The sequence below is a fragment of the Rhipicephalus microplus genome, chromosome 2 (genome assembly GCF_043290135.1).
Source record: "Rhipicephalus microplus isolate Deutch F79 chromosome 2, USDA_Rmic, whole genome shotgun sequence".
Classification (NCBI taxonomy): domain Eukaryota; kingdom Metazoa; phylum Arthropoda; class Arachnida; order Ixodida; family Ixodidae; genus Rhipicephalus; species Rhipicephalus microplus.
Window position 1 is genome coordinate 293156607 of NC_134701.1, and position 22361 is coordinate 293178967.

The 22361-nt window shown below is 48.7% G+C and overlaps 1 protein-coding gene across 2 annotated transcripts in view; it reads left to right on the forward strand.

Annotated features, from left to right (window-relative positions):
* The window catches only part of LOC119178141 (vacuolar protein sorting-associated protein 37A), a 57819-nt gene extending 46425 nt beyond the window's left edge, over positions 1-11394 (forward strand). For both annotated transcript variants that reach the window (XM_075882269.1, XM_037429308.2), the window contains exons 10-11: positions 8944-8993; positions 11095-11394. In XM_075882269.1, the coding sequence (XP_075738384.1) occupies positions 8944-8993; positions 11095-11169 (125 nt within the window). In that variant the 3' untranslated portion in view covers positions 11170-11394. The remainder of the gene's footprint in view (positions 1-8943; positions 8994-11094) is intronic.
* Positions 11395-22361: the final 10967 nt, after the last annotated feature.

The following is a 22361-nucleotide window of genomic DNA, read 5'->3' on the forward strand; positions in this document are numbered from 1 at the left end:
GGCAATCAAGGCACGTCCGAACATAGTGTTGAACGGTCGCCGCCAGTCTTGGCCAGTAGTATTTCTGCCTCACTCTGCACAGCGTGCGCGTGTAACCCAAGTAGCCGGATGTTGGTTCGTCGTGGCATGCCTGTAGTACTTCACTCCTTAGAGATGTTGGCACGACAAGTAAGTAATCGTTTCCGTGGGACACGAAGTTAATCTTATACATTACGTCGTTGCGCAAGCAAAATGATGAAAGCCATCTCGCAGACAGTCTAGGTACAGCTGAAGTGTGACCCTCCAAAAAACGAACTATAGGTTCTAGTTCCGGGTCGTCTTGTTGCAGCTGTGCGACAGTAGCCGTGTTTACAACTCGGACAAAGGCTGTATCATTATCTTCTGCCGTTGCAGGTTCCTATGGCGCACGAGAAAGGCAATCGGCGTCTGAATGTCGCTTCCCCGATCTGTAGACCACCGTCATGTCAAATTCTTGAAGCCTCAGGCTCCAGTGCGCCAACCGTCCTAAAGGGTCTTTTAAATTTGTCAGCCAGCACAGGGAGTGATGGTCGCTGACAACATTAAAAGGACGACCATACAGATATGGGCGGAATTTCATAACGGCCCACACTACGGCAAGGCACTCTTTTTCCGTGGTGGAATAATTTTCTTCCACACGTGAAAGAGTTCTGCTCGCGTAAGCAATTACTCGTTCAGCGCCATCCTGACACTGCACGAGTACAGCTCCTAAGCCGACATTGCTAGCGTCGGTGTGCACTGTTGTCGGGGCGTCATCATCAAAGTGTGCGAGGACAGGTGGCTTCTGAAGGTGTTGCCGCAGCTCGTCAAATGATTTTTGCTGCTCTTCATTCCATACGCATGCGTCGTCTTTTCTGGTAAGGCGGGTCAACGGCGAGGCAATGCGCAAGAAGTTCTCAATGAAGCGTCAGTAGTACGCACACAGTCCTAAAAACCGTCTGACCGCCTTTTTGTCAGTTAGCGCTGGAAAATTCGTTACGGCAGCTATTTTTTCAGGGTCAGGCCGCACGCCTTCACTGCTGACAAGATGCTCCAGGAACAGAAGCTCTTCGAAGCCGAAGTAGCATTTTGCTGGCTTAAGTGTTAGTCCGGTGGAACGGATGGTTTGAAATACTGAGTGCAATCACCTGACGTGTTCGTCGAATGTGGCAGAAAATACGATGACGTCATCTAAATACACTAAGCACGTCTGCCACTTGAGGCCTGATAGTACGGTATCCATTAGCCGCTGATACGTTGCCGGTGCTGAGCACAAGCTAATGGAAGTACCTTAAATTCAAAAAGACCATCAGGTGTCACGAAAGCGGTTTTCTCCCAGTCACTTTCATCGACTTCTATCTGCCAATACCGACTCCTTAGATCCATCGACCAGAAATAATGCGCATGCGGTAGTCGATCGAGTGAATCGTCGATACGCGGAAGCGGGTAGACGTCTTTTTTTGTCACCTGATTCAGCTTGCGGTAATCCACGCAGAAACGTAAGGTGCCGTCCTTTTTCTTCACTAATACAACCGGCGAAGCCCAAGGGCTTTTCGACGGCTGAATAACATCATCTTCAAGCATCTGTCGCACCTGGTTTTCCGTGGCTTCACGTTCCCGCGGAGCTACCCGGTACGGGTTTTGCCTGATGGGTCTGGTCATGTCGTCTGTTACAATTCGATGTTTTGTCAGTGGCGTTTGAGATGGACCCTGGACGTCGAAGAGAAACAGCCTTCAAACTGGTTAATAAGCTGCAGGATACTTTGCTTCTGCCCCGGCAGCAAACTTGGGCCAATATCAACAGATAGAGGTACGGGGTGCAGATCAGTTGAATTATCTTTCTCAAGAGTTAGGCAGTCTGTCATCTCGGTGAGCTCATCCATGTACGCGACTGCCTTGCCCCTCGTCAGATGTCGGCGTTCAGAACTAAAGTTCGTAACAAGGACGTGCGTGTGTCCGCATTTTATGCTCACAATGCCTCTTGCGATAGATAAACCATGACTGAATAGCAGTGTTGGAATTTGCTCGGCGATGTTTTCAGAATTGCTCGACGTGTCACATGTCAAAGCCACGAGTGCACTCGACCGCGGCGGGATGGTCACGTCGTCGAAAACGCGAAAAGGTTTACATCGCTGGTCTGTACAGGGCTCATCCCAAACTTGACCTGGGGCCATCCAGAATGTAACCGATCTCTCAAAAACGTTGATAACAGCGCCGTATTCACGCAGGAAGTCCATGCCCAAAATCAAGTCTTTGCAGCACTCCGATAAAATTACGAAAGTAGCGAAGAAATCTGAACTGCCGATATTAATTCGAGCGGTACATTTGCCCGTCTGCGTTACTAATTGACCCCCTGCGATTCTTATGTTCGGGCCCGTCCATATTGTTTTGACTTTCTTTAGCCAGTCGGCAAGTTTACGGCTGATAATGGAGAAGTCCGCGCCAGTATCTACCAGCGCTGTTACTGGGCGTCCGTCTATACAAATGTATAGATGGGCGCTTACGATTTCCGTTGATGTGGGTGGCGCCGTATCATCCGTCGTACGATCCGTGGTAACATCCGTCGTATCGCGTTGTAGTGAAGATGTTGGGGGTGTGATAGCATCTCGACGGGCGGCAACCTTCCCCCCAAAGGTCGCTGCTGTTAGTTTCCCCAACGAGGGCTACGAGATCTGCCCCGGATCACCTCGGCGTAACTGCGCTGCTGCGGCGAGTTAGGTGCAGGAGAAGGAGAGCGGGGTCGGCGATACGGCACATCAGGTTGCTGGGCTAGCGGGCCTGCACTGCTGTCATGGCGCTTATCGAAATAAGCACGAGGGGAGGTTTGTAGAAAGTTCTGATGTCTATGGTCACGGTATGGGCAAATGCGTAAAACGTGGCCGGCTTCTCCGCAGTGGAAGCAAAGTGGTCGACGGTGCGCCTCAAGTTCGTCTTACGAATCAATGGTCGACTGGTGGGCATTCTTTGCGACCAAGATGCAGATGTCGGAGGAGTGTACGTCGGCGAAGTTTGCATAGGTACGTTAGGCTGTGGATACGGCAGCAGCGAATTGGAAGCTGGGGCCCACGGCTCGTTGTAAGGCTCTTGGCTGACGTTGCGATAAGCCAGTGGTGTCGAGTTGTACGTCACTGGAGGGGGTCGACGAAAGGCCGGTGCGTGGCTCACAGACCGCTGGTCTGAAAGCGATTCGGGCAGCAAAAATGCCTGGCGGAGTTCTTGCTACACAACTTCTGCAACGCAAGCCATGGTATATTCTTGCGGAGTCACCAGGAGGTTTCGGATCTTCTCACGAACGACCTCACGAATGAGCTCTCGCAGAGAGCACTCACTGCTCACAGTCAAAGCAGAGAGGCTGGGAGATGTGTTGTTTGGTTGGTTGTGGTATCGGCACCGTTGCTGCAGTGCTCGCTCGATTGTCGTAGCCTCTTTGATAAATTCCGCTACGCTTGTTGGCGGGTTGCGTAGTAGACCGGCAAACAGCTCTTCTTTGACGCCCCTCATCAGATGTCGGAGTTTCTTACTTTCAGGCATCTCGGGGTCAGCCCGCCCAAATAGGCGGATCATGTCGTCAGCAAACATGGCGATGCTCTCGTTTGGTTTTTGTATGCGTGCCTCGATGAGCTGCAGAGCAGAATCCCGGCGGTCGGTGTTTGCAAATGTCCCGAGAATTCGCTGCCGAAATTCATCCCACGAAGACACCGTTGACTCGTGGTTCTCGTACCACGTACTTGCGCTGTCTGCCAAAGCAAAGTAGACACGCGATAGCTTTTGTTCAGTGGGCCAGCGGTTGGCCTTAACGACTCGCTCATACTGGGCTAACCAGTCCTCAACGTCTTCATAGACCTCACCGTGAAAGGTCTCTGGAATTTGAGGCTGCTCAACAGTAAAGTGTGAAGGCCCTCCACTAGCCATTTCTCTAGGCACGGTGTGTTGCTGGAGAAGTTCGAGGGGGATTGCCTCGAGACTAAGGCCTCCCTGTCGGCGACTGTAGCGGTGGACAGGAGTATCCACTGCAGGAACAGGTTGTGGTGGCGGACTCGATGTGTCAGGGCGCGGAGGTGTCCCAAGCATCAGTTGGAGAAGTCCAGCACCTCCACCAATGTCGCGGCGTGAAAGTAGCAGGATACAGGATGCGGGTGCGACCAGGAAAAACAAGGTCTGTATTGACAGAATAAAGGAGCAGCCACTTCGACGTCGTCTTTCTCGGAGCAACCGTGGGTGCTGCCTACGCTCATCACTTCGTCGTCCTCTTGCCCGGCTTTTAGCCGTGACAGTATCATCAAGATCCTACTGTAGTAACATCAAGATTGTAAAATTGGGGTAGGATCCTTGTACTTTTACGCATACTCATAGAAAGGTCATTTTCCTCACAAAGTTTTCTTGTTCTTCTCCCAGTACTTTGATGACCACGTAGTTGTATTCGAGTGTTTCATGATTTAGAATTTTATTGATGCGATATTGTGTCGATTTTGATGCATTAAAAAAAATGTTGCTCTGGTGGTTGTTTTACAACATACATTTGCATGACCCCCTTATGTTCTTGAATGATTGACTGAAATAATCAGGGCTTTAGAGAGCATATTCATGATATTTAGAATGAATTGCAATGTTTATATAGGTAATCACAATAGTTGATAATAATAGGTGTCAGGATGTAAATGAAACTTCCTTCTCCAGTGTATGCCAGAATGAGTTTCTCGCTAATGCAAAATCACCTGCTCTTAAAACGCACCAATATGGCAACTTTTGTTGCTTCAACAAGTGCTCCGAATCAGAGGTTCTCAGTAGCATCACTTTTTTTATTAATGCATTTTTCAAACACAGGAGCTGCAAAGTTGAGCTGTGTCTTTCTAGACACAGCTCAGACACTAGAGGGGTAACTAAAAACAATTTTCATGCATAGTGCCTTTCATATACAACCAGCACTCAATGGCATGTTCCCTTTTTCCTAAACCTTATGATCTCCTGAGAAGCTTTTCTCAGTCAGGGATGAACGTGCTGCGCCACCCTGAACTGCGCCATTCTGGGCCAATCTAAACTGCTGCATATAAACTGCAATTTCTGCCATAATTGTCGATTGGAAGTGTAAACCGCCAAATCTCGCCTATTATTATCATCGACCGAGCAACAGTGAGCGTTGGCTCCATAAAGAATGCGGTTGTATCCATATCGTTCTCTGGTGTAGTTGGATCACGTTGTGATTCGGTTCATTCATAGGGCTTGCAAGTGCCTGTCTCAGCGATGGAACATGACATGATTATGCACTAAACGGCATTGCGAATTTACCGTTGAGCACAAATTTATACGTCTCCTAGTGCGCTATCACCACCAAGAAAAACACAGTACCACAGCAGCCGATGCCCGAAGTATCCACCAGAAAGTCTTTTCTTTATTTTTACCAGAGAGCGGAAAAGGAACTGAATTGGCTTTTTAGTGCGGTCGTCCGATGGCGTGCAATCGCAAGCCACAAAGCATTTTTAAACTATGCCGGCATCCGGGTCACGCAGAGATTATTTCTCTGTCAGCTGTGAGGTTTATTGATGGGAACAAACATATGCATGCACACACATTTATTGGTCAGTCAGCTCAACTACTGAATGTTTAGTGAAACCCATTGGATTACGAGAAATAATTTTAATTAATGATTATGTTTAACCCTAGAAAGCTGAGCTGCTCCAATAAAGTCCACTTCTACCCCTGCTCAGTTTTGGCTCATTTGGTTTGGGTGCTTGGCTGTTGACCAGAAGGTCGCAGGTTTGATCCCGGCTGCGGCAGTCGTACTTTGATAGAGGCCAAATGGTAGGGGTCCGTGTTCTATGAGATGTCGGCGCACGTTAAAAGGCCAGTAGACAGGCTCCGACTTTACACCCCCCATACAAGCTCGTCAATTCGTAGATTAGACCGCAGCAATCCTTTTTTCTGTATATTACAGCGCTGCGTGCCGCGCAGAGCCTCTATTTCGAAAAACAATTCCCGCGCATTTTTCCTACGCCCGACGGACCCCTTTGCATGCGCAGTGACGTCAACTCGGCGATCGGCGACCTGATGTAGCGTGCAGCTCGCCGATTGGTCTAAATCAAGTGTGAAAAAACAGTAGTGAAGTCAACGTCGGTTCCTGCTCCCACCCACAGCTACGAAACTGCCCCTTGTTTCTTGGCTTTGTGGTGAAAGAACCAGCCTTGCAGTTGTCGCGTGCACGTGTACACTCCTCGCTCTACTACAGCGCATGTGTGCGCATACAAACGTAGTTCGCCCTTGACATGAGCAACACGGGTAAAAAGCGTTGCTCTGTCGTCAGCTGCAAATCGAGCAACTGGGCAACGGAGAAGCATTGGCACCAGGTGCCTCACAATGGAGCCCTGTGTGCTGCATAGCTAAAGCGAATCGGCCATCCAGCGACGTACGTCGGGGACCTGATCGTTTGTGGTCGACACATTGTACCTGACGCTTACACGGTTGACGCACGGCTGGTGCAGCAAATGGTAAAGAAACAACCACGCTTCGCAGCAAGCAGGAGTGCGTTGTGACTGATCGAGTTCGCCGATGACGTCAATCGCTGACGTGGTGTCATGTTGCCGAAGTGGGCAGAGTCACGACGATGGGCTACGCCTTCCCCTTCATGGAAGGAAGAAGGGGGCGAGGCCACGCGAAAACTTGAAACCAGCTTAGCCCGATGTGCTAATCCCTATAACTTCCAAAGCATCGTGCGCCTTCCGAATACAGCGGCCACTTCTTCGTGTGACGACGCCTTCCACCATGCACCTCGATGTGACAACCTTACACGCATCATTCGTCGAGAGGTCGAGGCAGCACAACCGGTAGCCATGCCATTACCGACGCCTGCGCCTTCCCCGACCACGATCTCTTTAATACAAGCGGTCGTTCGTCAAGAGCTATCGAATGTCGGCCTACATCCTGTTCCTACCGTATACTCTGCTGAGCCTTCTTATCCTACCCCTTCTGCACCTCGCATACAACGCAATCCGTCTGAATGGCGTACTCTTGATGACAGGCCCATATGTTTTAACTGTCGACGCGTTGGTCATATCGCTCGTCACTGCCGCAGCCGCTGGGCTCCACCGTCCCATTATGCACCTCAGTATCACACCACTTCTGCTCGCCAGTCGTCCCCACCACTTTCTCCATCAACGCCGACCTCATTTTCCGCTCCTACAGCACCTCTGAGCAGACCTCGCTACGACCGGTCACCGTCCCCTGCTCGTCGTCAGTCCCGGTCAACCCCACAACGCCGTGCTGCCTCCCCAACCTATTCGCAGCACCTCCGACCAGAAAACTAGGCCGCACGTTTTTATCAGCTGTCGTTCATGAAATCCTGAGGTCTTGCCATACCAAGCACAAATTTACTACTTCGTACCATCCTCAGTCAAATGGCCTCACAGAGCGCCTTAACAGGACCCTAACCGATATGCTTGCCAAATACGTTGCGCCAGACCACCATGATTGGGACATTCATTTGCCGTATGTGATGTTCGTCTACAATTCATCTCGTCACAACACAGCCGGCTATTCGCCCTTCTATCTACTATATGGCCGGGACCCAACTCTACCCTTAGACACTTTACTACCTGCGGCCACTGAATATGCTGGGGAAGCCATTGCCCGTGCCGACCACGCGCGCCAAGTCGCCCGTAACCGTCTACAGGCTTCACAGGCGCGCCAACAACAGCTCTACAATTCTCACCATAGGGATGTGCACTTTTCTCCGAGTTCTCTCGTGCTCCTCTGGTCACCTACTCGGCGTGTGGGACTGTCTGAAAAACTGTTGTCGCCCTACACGGGATCATTCCGTATCGTTCGCCAAGTGACAGGCGTCACGTACGAGATTGTTCCAACCGATCCAACAAAGTCATCGTCAGCTCCGAGCGACACCGTTCACGTGGCTCGGCCAAAGCCCTATTACCCCCCTTCGACATCATCTGCGTAAATTTAACACCGGGACGGTGCTTCGACCGCCGGGGGTTATGATACATAACAGCAGCTAAACACGGCTGCATGAAAGAGGAGGGCAAAGTGGGTTTTCGTTTGATGCTGGTCTGGCGCCATGTTGCTTGTCGAGTTCTGTGCGCTGTAAATAGATCATTAAACAAGTTACTCGTAACATTATAGCACGTCGATGGGCTATGCCTTCCCCTTCATGGAAGGGAGAAGGGGGCAAGGCCACACGAAAATTTGAAACCAGCTTAGCTTGATGTGCTAACCCCTATACTTCCTTTAATGTAGCATGTATTCGCAAAACTGTTGCGGCAGCATGTTCGCAAAAAAAAACTGCACATTTATCTCTTTTTAAAAATTTTTGAACCTCAGGGCTGTTTACTGGCCCTTTAAAGAACACCAGACGGTCAAAATTTCCTGAACGCTTCACTTCAGCGTCTTTCATGATTGCATCGTTATTTTGGGACGTAAAACCCCAGATATCAATTTTGTATTCCTTAACAATACACTCAGCTAATAGGTTGCCATACATTTCTTTAGAAAAGTACACATTTTTTACAGGGCAGTATAAGAAAATGCTTTTCCTCAGCCTCTTTAATGACAACAACCAACCTTGGTCACTTTTGTTTCAGGAAGATTTTTGATTCAGCAGGGTCTATGCAACTAGTTCTTTAATATTGCAATGATGTGAAGTTTTTATGAATAATCTAAAAATAATGATATGGTTTACATAACTGAGCTCATATTGAATATGAGTGCATAAAAACATGTAATGTTGTCTGTTTTCATCTGCCTAACTTAAATTATGAAGCATCTTATGTCTAAAAAACCTCTTTCACCGTAAGCATAATAGGTAACAATTTTCAACCTTTTTGCTTGATTGAGATGAACTGCGACGCACTCATCTAGTTCTATATTGCAGAGTATTGGGAATTCTTTAACTTTCATGCATGTGTGCACGGACTTGTATACAATGCAGTTGTCCCTTTCCAGGTAAACTAAGCACTAACCAGTTCCTTGCAAAATTTATGGAAGTAAGAACGGTGAGTACCTTTGGACCTATTGACAGCCACTGATTTTCGCGAAGTAGTTTTAGCTGGTAGAGAAAAGCAACCATTGTGATATTTCTGTTTAGTTTTTTAATGGGAAACCCCACTACCATGACTGCCCTAAATATATTGGCGCATTTGCTTTCTTATGTGCTGCTAATGTGCGTTATTCCAGAGAAAGAGATTGGAATGTTTGCATGAGATACAGTAATCCTGGAATATCTTTTGTTTATATTTCGTGCTTATTTTGTGGGCTTGCTGCTTCTGCATAAATGATTATGTAAGCTGCCATAGCTTCTCTGACTTTGTTGCGTTTGCTTGCTGTCTTTGTGTTGGTAAATCTGTCCTGAAAAATACTGTGATTGTTATTTTATGGTGTATACAGAATATGTCGCCGATTGTCCGCTCGCAACTTTCTTGTAGTGGACTTGTTTTGTACTGTGGGTACAACACATTCATATTCAGTATTCACATTCTACAATGGGCGTAGCCCAGCCTTCGGAGCATGTTGAAACTGAATTCCACCAAGAATCAATTCTGTTTTATTCATTTATTCCTTTGTGCCCGGATTGGCTTATGTGACAGACATGCAGTTTTCTCGTTGCATCAGCATTATTCAAGTGCAGTATGTTTCACTGAGGACATTGTGGAAATTGTGCCAAGGCAGTAATAAGAAAAAAAACAGGTTCTCCATCCCCAATTTGTCTTTGGTTTTTATATTTCAAAACGTGTTTAGATTTCGTGATTCGTTCGGTTTCTTTTTTCAGGAGGTGACTATTCGGCTGGCTTAAAAGTTAGCACAATATGATGGTACTGTCGAATCTCGATAATTTGAACTTGAAGGGGACCGAATATTTATTCGAATTAAAAGAAGTTCAAATTAATGAAAGCTAAGTAAACGGAGAGCTCCCTATGCAGCTAACACACGAGGGGGAAGTTTCAGAAGAGTTACATTTATTCACTAGTCACAGGACATCCGTCACTAATTGAAGTAATCGGTGATGCGCGTCTGCACACGTTTGCCTTGCAGCGAGTCAATCCTTAGCACACAGCTTGCAAAGCATGTCTGCTTCGGCGTCAGCATTCTCCTGGCAAGAGAAGTTGCGCGTGGCAATGTCCAGCGCCAACTCTCTCTAAAGATGACAACAACTGCATCTCCGCTACTACCCTCTGGGCCAAAGCAGCAGCGTGGCCAGCACGTGACGAGAAAGGTGGAGCGTCTCCACGCGGAGAAAAGCAGATCGGCTTTTTTTTTTTTTTTTGCTCTTGTCATACAAGGAGAAGGGTTACGTGGCAGGGACGGGAAAGGGGGAAGCATGGCACCGGCACGCGAAAGAGAGCCACACTCCGTGACAGCTTTTTTTTTTTTCCCTCTGTCTCTTTGCATGTGGTGATGGAAGGAAAAATGTCTTTACTTGGCAGGGGCAGAAAAGGGAGAAGCGAGGCACAGGCGCATCGCAGATCGGCATTTGAGAGAGCGCGAACATTCCACCGCAGCCTTTTCTTTCTATTTCCTTTCCTTAGCGCGCAGCGTTGAGGTGTCGGAGGTGGCGTCGTGGGATTAGGTGGGGTGCTGAGAGCATTTTCGGAGAGCGGTATATTCGAATTAACCGTGGCAAGTTCTTGTGTATTTAAATTACCGGGGTTTTCGCCCATTGGAATACACATAGCTTTGACGGGACCTCATCGTGCATTCGAATTAACCAATTTTGAATTAAGCGTGTTCAAATTAATGAGATTCGACTGTAGTTATTGTGGTGAGAATAATGGTAGAGAGGGAAACCAGCATGCGCTGCCCACGGGAGGCGCTTCTCATCAACGTTGTTTCTGTGCACGAGCCTTCTTGTGGTCATCTACTGTGGCCGTGCCACAGAAAGAGTTACTTAGCAAGCACAGTAATATTGTTCCTTAAAAAACCTTGCTTTGTTCTTTTGGCGAAATTGTGACTCTCTTGTAAATATAAAAACTAAAGACTAAATGTGGGTGGAGAATTCGTTTTATTCTTATTTTGCCCAACCAGACTGATTTGTGTCAAATATTTTTACGTTGAAATCAAGGCAGTGATGTGATGCATGATTTTTTTTTTTTTTTTTAGTTGGGTCACGTTAGGCGAGTGAAAGAAGAACAGCTGCATGCCCAACTGCAAGAGCTGAACAGGTACAGCTTCTGATCAAGGACGTCCTTCTTCTGGAGCATGCCGTGGCAGCCTTTTATGTATCGAGCAAGCTAACTCATGTACATACATTTATACAGATAATACTTATTTATAAATGCGAGGCTTTCAGCAATGATGGAAGACGCTGTGAAAAGAAAGTGCCCAGATGTTTTTACCAGTAGGACAGCTCTTTTCTTTCTCTCACTCTCTGGCAAAGAATAAAACAAATGCTGTTTTTCAGTTTCTTGTTATTTCTCAATGTCTAAAACTTTATGGCCACTTTTCAAACCATGTGAAGACAGAGAGACTGACGTGCCCTCGTACACGGTTTATTGATGGAACGCAACTTCTTTTTTCTTGTCCAAAGCACGCGTCGCACACACACTGCGCCGCAACGTCCTATTCAGCTTTTATCACACTCTCGCGGCCATGTTGTATGAGTGCGCCTCTAGGAGGTAGAGTTGCTGTGCAGGACGTTGGACTTGCTGACATTCAGACAGCCACATCTGGAAGGAACGTACTGTGCCGTCTTTACCCGAAAATGCTTTAACGACTCGACCCGTCTTCCATATTAGTGGTGGAGTATTTAAATCTTCTAACAAGATGAGATTATCAGGCTCTACTTTAGATAACGGCATCGTCTTGCTGTGGTAAGCAGCAGGCAGAAACAGAAGATCTTCCTTTTTCCACCACTTCCACAAGTTCTGAAGTAGCTGTTCTTGGTGCGCGCTTTTTATCGAAGGTCGGACACAGCAGCATTGAGGAGAAGGATTTTCTGTTTGTAGGCAAAGTGACCAGACGCTCGCCAACTAAGAAGTGGGATGGTGTCAGAGCTTCTGTTGATGTGATGTGATCCTTTAAGTACGTGAGCGGATGACAGTTAACTGCCACTTGAACTTCTGCTCGTATAGTGAGCAGCTCGTTGTAACACAAGCTGCTGCGTCCAAGGCAACGCTTCAGTGCTTCCTTTATAATGAATGATGCGTTCCGAAAAACCGTCTTACCACGGCGCACATTCGACTATGAAACGCCATTGGATTCTGTGAGCACTGGCATAGTTCTGAATATCATCTTCGAAGAGCGAGCACAGATGCTTGGCACTGCAATGAAAGGCTTTCGCGTTAGACCTTCGTATATGATCCCAGGTATTCCACATAATGCTGCAAAACTTTCGAAAGTGAGTATAAATGCTCATGCTGTCAAATCGGTTGTCGTTTCCAGGTGTACTGCCTTGGTTACTGCGCAAGAAAACACCATGATGTACACCTTTCTTGATGGGGCTAATTCATCAGGGCAATACAGTGGCCCATAAAAATAAATTTCCATCACTTTAAACGGTGTTGCCTCACTAATTCTTTCCTTTGGCAGGAGTGCTACCGAAGCAGATTTTGGAAGTAGGCAGTGTCGCCAGCATGGTAAGCATGCTTTTAGAACGCTTTTTCCCTATAAGGCACCCCTTTATTACCCAAAAGTGCTCCCAAGGGTCTACGAGGGTGTTCCACCGTGCAGCAGTAGTCTGAGCGCTGCGTCAACCAAGAGATGGGTGAATCGGTGGTCAGCAGGAAGCAAAATAGATGCCTCGGATCTCCTCTGTTGTCAAGCTACTGAAGCCTGCCTCCTGCACAAACTGGTTGGTGCCGGTCGAGAAACAGTTGTAAAAAGAACGGTACACTGGATGACTTTGGAACTCTTAGTCCTTTCCTCAAGGCCATAATTTTACTTGCAAATTCAGTGTGTTGGACAGACTTCATTCAATACATCTCTGCCTTGTTCAACTCTGAAGCCATCAGTGGTACTGTTGAAGAGGCATTCTGGCAGAATCTGATGATCCAATCAGTAATTCAAAGTAATCGGGAAAGACGTTCAAAAGTTTGAAACTTTGAACAGAACCTCACAGGGGCGCGTAGACGGCATCATGACGGCGGTGGGGCATGCTGTCATTTCAGTGGTCTTTCTAAAAGTAGTATCTGTTAAAGTAGTGAACAAAATCTTTGAAGGCCATTGAGAATGATACTGAAACAACCACAAAGGTGGGGCATGCTGTCATTTCAGCGGTCTCCCTAGGAGTAGTATCTGTTGAAGTAGTGAACAAAATCTTTGAAGGCCATTGAGAATGATACTGAGTGTAAGGAAAGGACTTAAAGACGCCGAGGAACGTCAAACCAGAACTGAAGAAGACGAGCGGAGGGCAGGTGGCACGAAGGCGACAACAAGAAATGAAGAAGAAGAGGAGAAGAACAAGGAACGTGCGGGACAAGGCACGTTCGATTACGAGGCAACTGTGCTCCAATCAGCTGATGACCAGTCATGGCCCATAGAGGTGGCGTGCCACGATTGGGCCACGTGTGACCATTACGTGGCGGTAGGCTTTGTGGCTGGGGACGAGCCGAAGCAGCGAGAGACGGAAGACAGCGGGCCGAAGCGTCGGACGCAGGCGATCCAGGTTCCGGCCAGGGAACGCGGCTGTCCACGCTACTGTCGTCCAACTACCAGCTGGGGCGGCATTGGCGGCACGAGTACTGCATCTCGGGGCGCAGCCTGGCCTGCTGTTCTCTTCCTTGCCGAGGGCATTGCGGATCTCGGCGAGGCGTCTCCATGGTCAGACGTTCGGCACAGCAACGTACGTGGCCTGGCTAATGGTCACCGTTGCGCCGAGCATCGCGTCTCGACGCAAGCTGTTCGCTGGACGGGCTGGCCCATTATACGCATGGAGCATCGCGTCTCCGATGCGGGTTGACTGCTCCGTAGCCGCACCCATGCCATCAAGCGCCGGTGTCACCAGAGCGTCGCACATCGGCAAGGGACAAGTGAGGCGTTCTGCCGGGCAAGACGCGGGCCAGTGTACGGGCGAGGTTCAGGGTGGCCGAGGATCCAGGTGCCAGAGGAGTTGCTGGCTGAATCGAGGGTTGAGGCCACGAAGGCAGACAAAGCGGTGCGCTGCTCGAGAGGACGAGTTCCTGGCAGCGTTCCTGAGCCGGACGTGGGACCCGTACGTGTCGGCCAGGTCGAGCTCCGGTGTGTCTGTTCAAGGTCGAGTCCGTCGGCCTGTACAAGGTCGAGTCCGTCGGCCTGTACAAGGTCCAAGGACGGGGCCTGCCGAACGGCTCCTGCCTGGGTGCAGTGGGCGGGAGCAGGTTCGTGGGCGAGGCCTACCGGGTGTGGTCCTCGTGAGCCGTGGCCTGATCCTGGACCTCAGGAGTTGCGACCCTGACTGCTGGGTTGGCCGCGACGTCCGACTCAACGGCGCTGCACACGGTAGCGCATCCGTGTGCCGTCAGCCGTTCCAGCCGTGCCACCTTTGCCCTCACGCACGTTGACGACCGCATCATGTCGGGACGACGCGGACTCATACTGTGAGACAGCGGTTTCTTCTTACGAACCGAGAACTATACGCGCTGGACACTGAGTTAGCGTAGCCGCGAACTCTGCGCATATCAATTGCGGTCTGACTCTCGTGCATGTTGCGTGATGCTTGGCGTATAGGGTTGAATATATAGTTTTATTTTCTCCTATCACTTCCTTCTCTAGTGTACAATATAAAGCTTCTTCTGTTCGCTTAAATTGCTCATAATAATCCTTTCTCGACCGCTATAAACAAACATAGTGACGAACGTCCTTAACCATCACACTGAGACAACCACAAAGGACCAGTCCACCACAGTGTCTTGTGCATCAATACCTCAGCTGAAACTCCATGCGTGAGCAAATCCACCAAATTGTCGTTGCCTGCACAGTGCCTCCAAAAATACCCAGAAGTGAGCCATTGTATTTCAAGAGCACGGTTTCTCATGAAAATCTCCGATTGTTTAGCATCAGCCACAATCCACTGGATGGCTATCGACGAGTTGCTCCAGAAAAAACTCTGGCAGTTGGCTGTTTCTGCAATTTCTCGTAAGTAGTTCCACAGCCTGGCAGCAACACGCATGCAAGCAACCCACATGGCAGCGTAAGTTGTCTTGAGCGGTGCGACCGTGCTTTTGCTCATGAGCAGCTTAGCATTGAACGTTTTCCCTTCGGTCTTGTAACGTGTGTAGACACAAACGCCGTATGCCAGTGGGCTTGCATCGCAGAGCAAGTGCAGTTCAGTTGCAGAGTGGGATGTTCAGCGAGGAGAGCGTTGGAAAATTAGAAGCCCAACTTCCCCACTGCGTCTGAATGGATCGTGCCATGGAGAGTTCACTCCCCACAGCTTAAACAATGATTTTGCTCGAATGACGAACGGAGCAATGAGTCCTAACAGATCGTGATGTCTAGCGAATGACTGCAGAATAATGCGCTTCGTGGCTGAATGCGCAGAAATGTATGCAGAAACTGCACTGGGGCTGATCACTACTAAGCCGAGCAGCTTTGTTCTTTTTTTGGCTTCTCCCAGTTGTTGATGGATTTATTGTCCTTGAGGAATTGCCCACAAGTAAGTAAGTCTTGAATTGGAGCACCACTTTCTCAGCTTCATACCTGCATATACTAAAATAGTCAATGCAGCATGGTAGCTTTCGAGAGCCTTTTCATCAGTGGAAGCTCCTACGACGAGGTCGTCGACATAGAAGGCATTCTGTAGAAGCATAGCTAGTACTGGCTCCATTTTCTTCCAGTGATCGATGCCGATGCTGTAACGCAGCAGCCAGAAAGAACGGGCTTGATGACACTCCAAAGAGTACACGAGTCATGCATCATTTGACAACGGAAGGTGGTATTTCCTCTTTGTCATTGATTCGGTTGACCCATAAAAAGTGGAGGGCATCACGGTCTTCTTCTCAAATGGCTATTTGTAGGAAAGCCTTCCGGGATGTCTGCTGTCAAAATAATTGGATTCAGTCTGAACTGTACCAGGAATTGCAAGAGCTCAGAATCAAGTTTGACCTTTTTGTCTGAGATATCGTTGAGGGACGACTCGCAGCATTTGTGTAAAGAAGCGTCGAACACTACACAGATCTTTGTTGTGATAGCTGCTCGGCGGACTAAGGCGTGGTGTGGCGATACCACTGTCGCTCGTGGTTCTGCAGTAGTGTCGACACATTCGGCGTGACCTTTGGTAAAATATTCACGGATCATGCAGTCATACTCTTCCAACAACTTCGGCTGTCCTTTGAAGTGCTGAAGTTGGCGCTTGAGTCTACTTTCCACGACACTCGGTTTGTGCTAGCCAGTCTTTCCTAGTACTTTATCCTAAGCAGAACCACATACCAACCAGCATCCTTGTGCACGTACTGTCTGTACAGACTGATTGATTCTTGATCGCAAATGCTAGCTGCTTCTGGAGGGTCGGTGATACCTATCGCATCGAGTCGCCACATCTTTGTCGGGTCAGTCATGCAAGACGTGGCTTGGTTATGGCACTCACACAATGGCAATAGAGCTTATGTGCTGTAGTTCACGTGAAGCAAGTCTTAGTGGTGCAGACTTCGGGCACTTCCAGAGCATCCACCGTGATTTCGCGCGCGTCAGAACGACTCTGCAGCTTGAGTAGCACAGTTCGGAGGTGTGTGCGTTGCCAAACGTTAGAAAAGCCAAACGTTAGAAAAGACAGGTCTTTTGCGCCGACGAAAGACGGCTTGAGTCTCGTGGACAAGTCGCATCTTATAAATGTTTTCTGGCTGCCAGTGTCAAGTAGTATACAAACCAGCATGAAATTGTGCCTTTTGGACGCTCATACTGTGGTCGTTTGCATGAAAACTGCTCGCGATAGCGGTGCAGAACTTCTTGCGGGTGCACTGGTGATCACTGGCACGTCATTGTTTTTCGGTGTGTTGCTGCTGTCGGCATCCCTAGTTCGATTCTGGGTTTTGGCACGAATATGCAATATGTTGAGACAGAGAAGAGAATGACACTGGCATTGCATTTCTTTGGTTGAACACTTCACTTTCTTTTTTTTTTATTGGATGAATGGATGTGTTGAGCGTCACCTTTATGACGGGGCGTGTGTGTGTGCTCACGCGCAGCGCTGCCCTAAGCCTGCTTCTACGCATGCCTTGTACACTGCATGCAGTTTCGCGGCCAGCTTATCCCATGATAGATTCAACATACTCCTGAAGCTGCGACATGGTTGCTTGCCTCCAGTAGATACAGCGGATGCAAATCTGCCGTGCACTGGACTTGATGCCATCAGGGTAGGCGAGTTCTAAATGCATGTCGATGCTGCCTAAAACTACTGAAATACTGTCGAGCTTGGTTTTGTGAGAATTGAGGCTAGCCCACCGCCTTTTCTGCCGTTCTCATGTCCTGACATGACTCCCCTCCTCCGCTGTCTGCTGCGCTGGAAGAGCGAGGAGTGACGCTTGACCCCTCTCACCCGGTAGCGGATGTTGACTGTGGCGCCACACGCAAGGTCTCTCGGGAAGATTGGCGCGCGCGCGTCGGGAGTGAGTCAGATTTCTCCGAGACAGCTGAGGGTGAGCACGCATTCCCTTTTCTGTCCGTCGACTGCCATTGTTTGAGGCTTGTCGGACTTCTCCCACAGCGCCTCACGCCCAAGGCAAACGCTCACCTTTTGTTGCCCCTTTGCCTACGCTAGGCAGAAGAGCGGTATGGTGTCCTAGTGCGTGGTCAAACTGCGCCGACCCGTATATCTCCGAAGCCAACGCGAGCGCCTTTGCCCTCACTTGAGCAACTGGACCTTTGTCCCGATGTCACCATGAATCACTTTTACCACAGTGACAGGCTGCTCGTGGCACCCCCTGTGTAGTACTTCTCGCCCGTGGCGTGATTAAGCCCATTTGCTTTTCCGCCGCGCTTTTGCAACAGCCTGTACTGCGTTTCGGTGTTGCCACAGACAATAAAGTGTTCCGACCTTGAGCAGTATCATGTTCCCGCCACGACGATGGTTAAGGCGTGCCATGCGGCTAAGACCGGACCCACGCTAGTGGCCGTAATCCTTCAGGGTATGTGTCACTACAGATTGTAATGCTGGCATGTTGTCGTTCTCGCCACCGAAGCGCAGGTGCGACGAAGATGAACAGAATGCAGTGGAAGCAAGTAGTCCTTCCTTCGTTTCCACAGTCTGAGAAGCAGCTCCCTCTCGCACATCACCCGACTTCACAATTCATGCTCGGTAAAAACAGGTCCACAGCTGCGAGATCTTTCTGGTACACCTGGACGCATTTGTCGGTTAGGAGGTGTAATACTGTCAGTGCCCATGCATCTTTGATATCCTCGCAGGGTTGCTTCAGAGGGCGGTGATGCTTTCATGCCTCAATGATCTTGAGACCTCATTGAGAGGCAACGTGAATGACAGATGGAATCAAAAGTTCTGATGGTGTCTTCCACGACTCCTCGCTAGCAGGTGGAAGGGGCTCGTCCCAATAGATGTGCTAGTGTACAGGAGTGCCCTGGCTGTCCGCACCTTCTTTCCTCGGATTGTGTAGCTCGACGATCACACGTCACGAGTTTGGAGCTGCCACTGAGGGGAGTCTCTCCTGGCCTTGAAGTTGCAGGTCGCAAAAATGACAGTGAAGTCAGTGCTAGGGCAGATGGTAGATGATACTGCATGAAGATGTCCATTGCCTTGTGGTTTTCTGACTATTTCCCTGAAGCGGTTTCTTCGTGTGACATTCCCTGGCTTTCTACTTCACCTTGAATGAACTTCAAGATTGGGCTCTTTTCCTGTTGTCTCGATTGAACTGCAAAGTTCGCAGCCTCCGTGTCACTCTCCGTACCTTTGGATAAAAGATTGCCAGGTCATCTGGTGATGAGCGCGAGAGTTCTCGATGTGGAACTGCCATGTTCTCTGCAGATGGCATGCGAAGGCTGTCTGAACAACTGGTTTTGAACTGGATGTTCTTGTACTCACTCGTCCTGTTGCCTTGATACTTGCGACGATGACTCTGATGGTTCCGTAGGAAGTAGGCTGGCGGAGTGTTCTTGGACGAGACCTTTTCGGCCATGCCCTTCGGTGAGCACCATCGCGATCACGGTGTAGTTTCTCTTGGTCAAGCATTTTTCTTCTATAATTGCTTCATAGCACCAGATGTTTCGATGTCCATGAGCTTCGGGTACGTGTGAATGGTCGCATTGTAGTGCTCCCAGAAATTCGGCAGCTCACCGTTATCACTGCAAAAGACGGGCATTTTGTTTAGGTAAAACGACCAGTAAGCTTTTGGCTGGTGCTGTCCGAGCAGGCAGCTCCCACGTAGTGGTTGAATCTCTAACTCGTACTCGTATACCTCGGCTGGTTGGCTTTGACCACGGTAAAGCCAACCAGAACACTCGTGTTTCTCGAGGATCGAAGCCTGCTGATGGCTTTCGTGATCTTCTCATGGTAATCCAGAGCGGCCATAACTTCGTCGCCAATCTCCTCGACGTCGAGGGCGTCGGCGATCTGTTTGTTTAGTGCGGCAAAAACCAAGTCCCTGTCGACAAGCCTGTCGATGAGCTTCTGCAAGTTGGTGGAAGACGGTACAGTGTCTTCCAGGAAGATCTGACTTTCCACGGACAAGAGTCGGGTGGTGGCATCGCGAATGATGCTGCGATGTCTGAGTAGTTTGTCCATCCTGGGAACAGATTGATGCCGAGGATGTTGGCCTTCTCCCCGGTTTCAGCATTAAACTTTGTGGAAGACAGAGACACTGACGTGCCCTCGTTCAAGTCAAGTTCCTTAAATATGTGGCACAAACCCACACTGGGGAATCAGCCCTCGTTCACGGTTTATTGATAAAATGCAACGACTTCTTTTTTGTCCTATAGCGGCTCTGTCCTAAGCACACGTCGCACGCGCACTGTGCCGCATCGTCTTATTCAGTTTTTATCAAGCCATGTGTCATGAATTTATCTCGGGAGTGCTTGCAATGAACTGGACTAAGAGAGGCGGGCATGGCAAAACAAACACATTATACAAAGGACGGACGAAATTAATACACAGAATTCACATTGAGCACTGAAAAATTAACTCAATAATACCAGTCTGCTACAGACTGAAACCAAAACTAACTACAATATGCGTTAGGCCCAACTTTAACCCTATCCAACAGCTATCTAAGATGGCGTCTCTAACAAAACATTCTTACAGTTCATCGCATTGCCACGTCGACTCTGTGACCTTGCCGTGTCAACGGTTCGTCAATTCTGTCGTCGAAATCCTCCCCAATTCCTACACTCCTCATCCACTTTCGCCGAACGAGCCGCTCCACCTCATTGCCGGTTGGTCTTGGTCTTCATTGTCTTTTCTGGCTCAATTAGATTTCGCCTAACTCATCAATGCCGTCGTGACTGCGGTGTGAGCCACGTATGCTCTGGCTCGAAGTGGAAGAGCTGTAGTCCACTTAGGAACTGCTGCGATAAGTTGTGGCAAGTCCGCGCAACCTCACACGAGCCTTCCATGATTGACGGCCACTTCCCGAAGCTCTTCGTCGACAGTCTCAGAACCGGGCGGCTCTACTGCTTCCGTCGCGGCAGCGATGCTGACCTTCCAGACCTTCATGGTTCGAAGCCCCAACGCACAGTGACAGCTCATTCTCCGGGATTTCCCATTACAGCTCAGGTCGCGTGCCACGAGCGTTTCTCTGTCCAGTCTCGTACGTCACCGTAGCGCGTCAGTGCACCACTATCGGGGGTCTCGCTCGTGCACGGACGCCGCATTCCGGCGCCTGGCACGTGCCCTCCTAGTCATGACATTGGCCCCACATTTTAAGAGCTTTTTTCTTAAAAACTGTTTTTGTCCTCCTCAAACATGCACTCCTCTGTTCTCTTGCTAGGGCCATCACTTGAGATCAGTCGTGCACAGGCTGGCATGTCACCTTCCATTGTTGCATGCTTTTACTTGTCACACCACCACACTTTACAAATACACACACACTTAGGGTTGCCACTGAGAGTCGCCCACAAAAAAGGAGTCGCCCACAAAAAGCGCATGCTTCTACTGAGAAAGGGCACGCATGCACTAACACTATCCCTGAATGCTAGCGCCTCATTCCAATAGTTTGTGGTGGTTTCAGTTGTAGCAAACACAGGGCAAAGCAGTCGCTAGAACAAGAGAAGGATTGCGGATGTAGACTTTCTGCCAGGTTAGAGAATTTCATTGCAGTGGAATCATTTGTTCGATAATCGAACAAGTTAATTACAAAACAACGGCAATAAATTCAAAAGTATATATATATACACTGCATAACCATCACAATGCCCGCACCATGTTTTCTGTGCGGTCATGGTTACTTTGCACATTCGTTTCAGTGCAGTTTCTTAAAGCTGCCCAAAAAAGCCTACTTCTTGGGCGGCCAAAAAAGTATGTTAATAACAAATTTATACATTACACACCAAATTAGGGGGTACTACAGCAGTGAAGAAGCCGACAAACTATTATGACAGTTGGAGCTGCATTTGGAACATGCGGCCTAACCCTAACCTAGGCATTTCAGAAATGAGACATTAAAGAAGCTTCAAGCTCTTAAAACACCTTAGTAACTTAGCACACCACCACTTCGCGGCACGTGAAGAAGCCTGCTGACCTAAATTTTTCTGGGAGGTTGCTGGCAGATGCACCAGTTCCTCCATGATCTTGGCAAATTGGGGAGGTAGACACAAAGAACAGGACAGACATACGTAAAGTGGGCCAAAGTGGGCCTCCCATACTGTTGAATGTAAAAGTGTAAAAATGTAAAAAATCTTGTCACCGATATGTTTTGAAGACACTGAGTATAGAATGCATAACTCAGTTGAGACCTAATCCGAAAATCACCAAAAATTTGCATGTCGTCATCGCTAAATTTCGGTCGCCACGAGCTTCCCAACAATTTAGCAAAAAGTAGCCACCAATGGCAACCCTGCACTCACTGTTCCCATGGTTCATTGTCCAGTACACATTTGTCCATCATCTCTATACGATTTCACATTAGTGCCATTTCAGTGGCAATGTTTTGCACATTTTCTAACATCTCATTGTGAATCCCCAGCCAAAACACCTCCCTAGTAGCTTTTCTTAGGATTCCTACTGACATTCGCATAGTAGTGTTTTAAAATGCCCTGCCTGTAACATGCTGGCTCCATCAGTTGACTGACTAATGTACCATTTACCCAAAATGTCTGGAATATGGCCATGTTATTTGATTCATAGGACACTGCATGTCTGAATCCTCCTCTTCTTGGCTTGCCTCCCCTTTCTCTACTCTTTTACAAGCTCCTCTGAGGATACGCCTATACCCTCAAAGATTGGCACCTTGACCTCTGTCTGCCTTTCACTCCTCTCATTTCTCCCTGTGTTCTCTTCTTTGCCTTCTCAT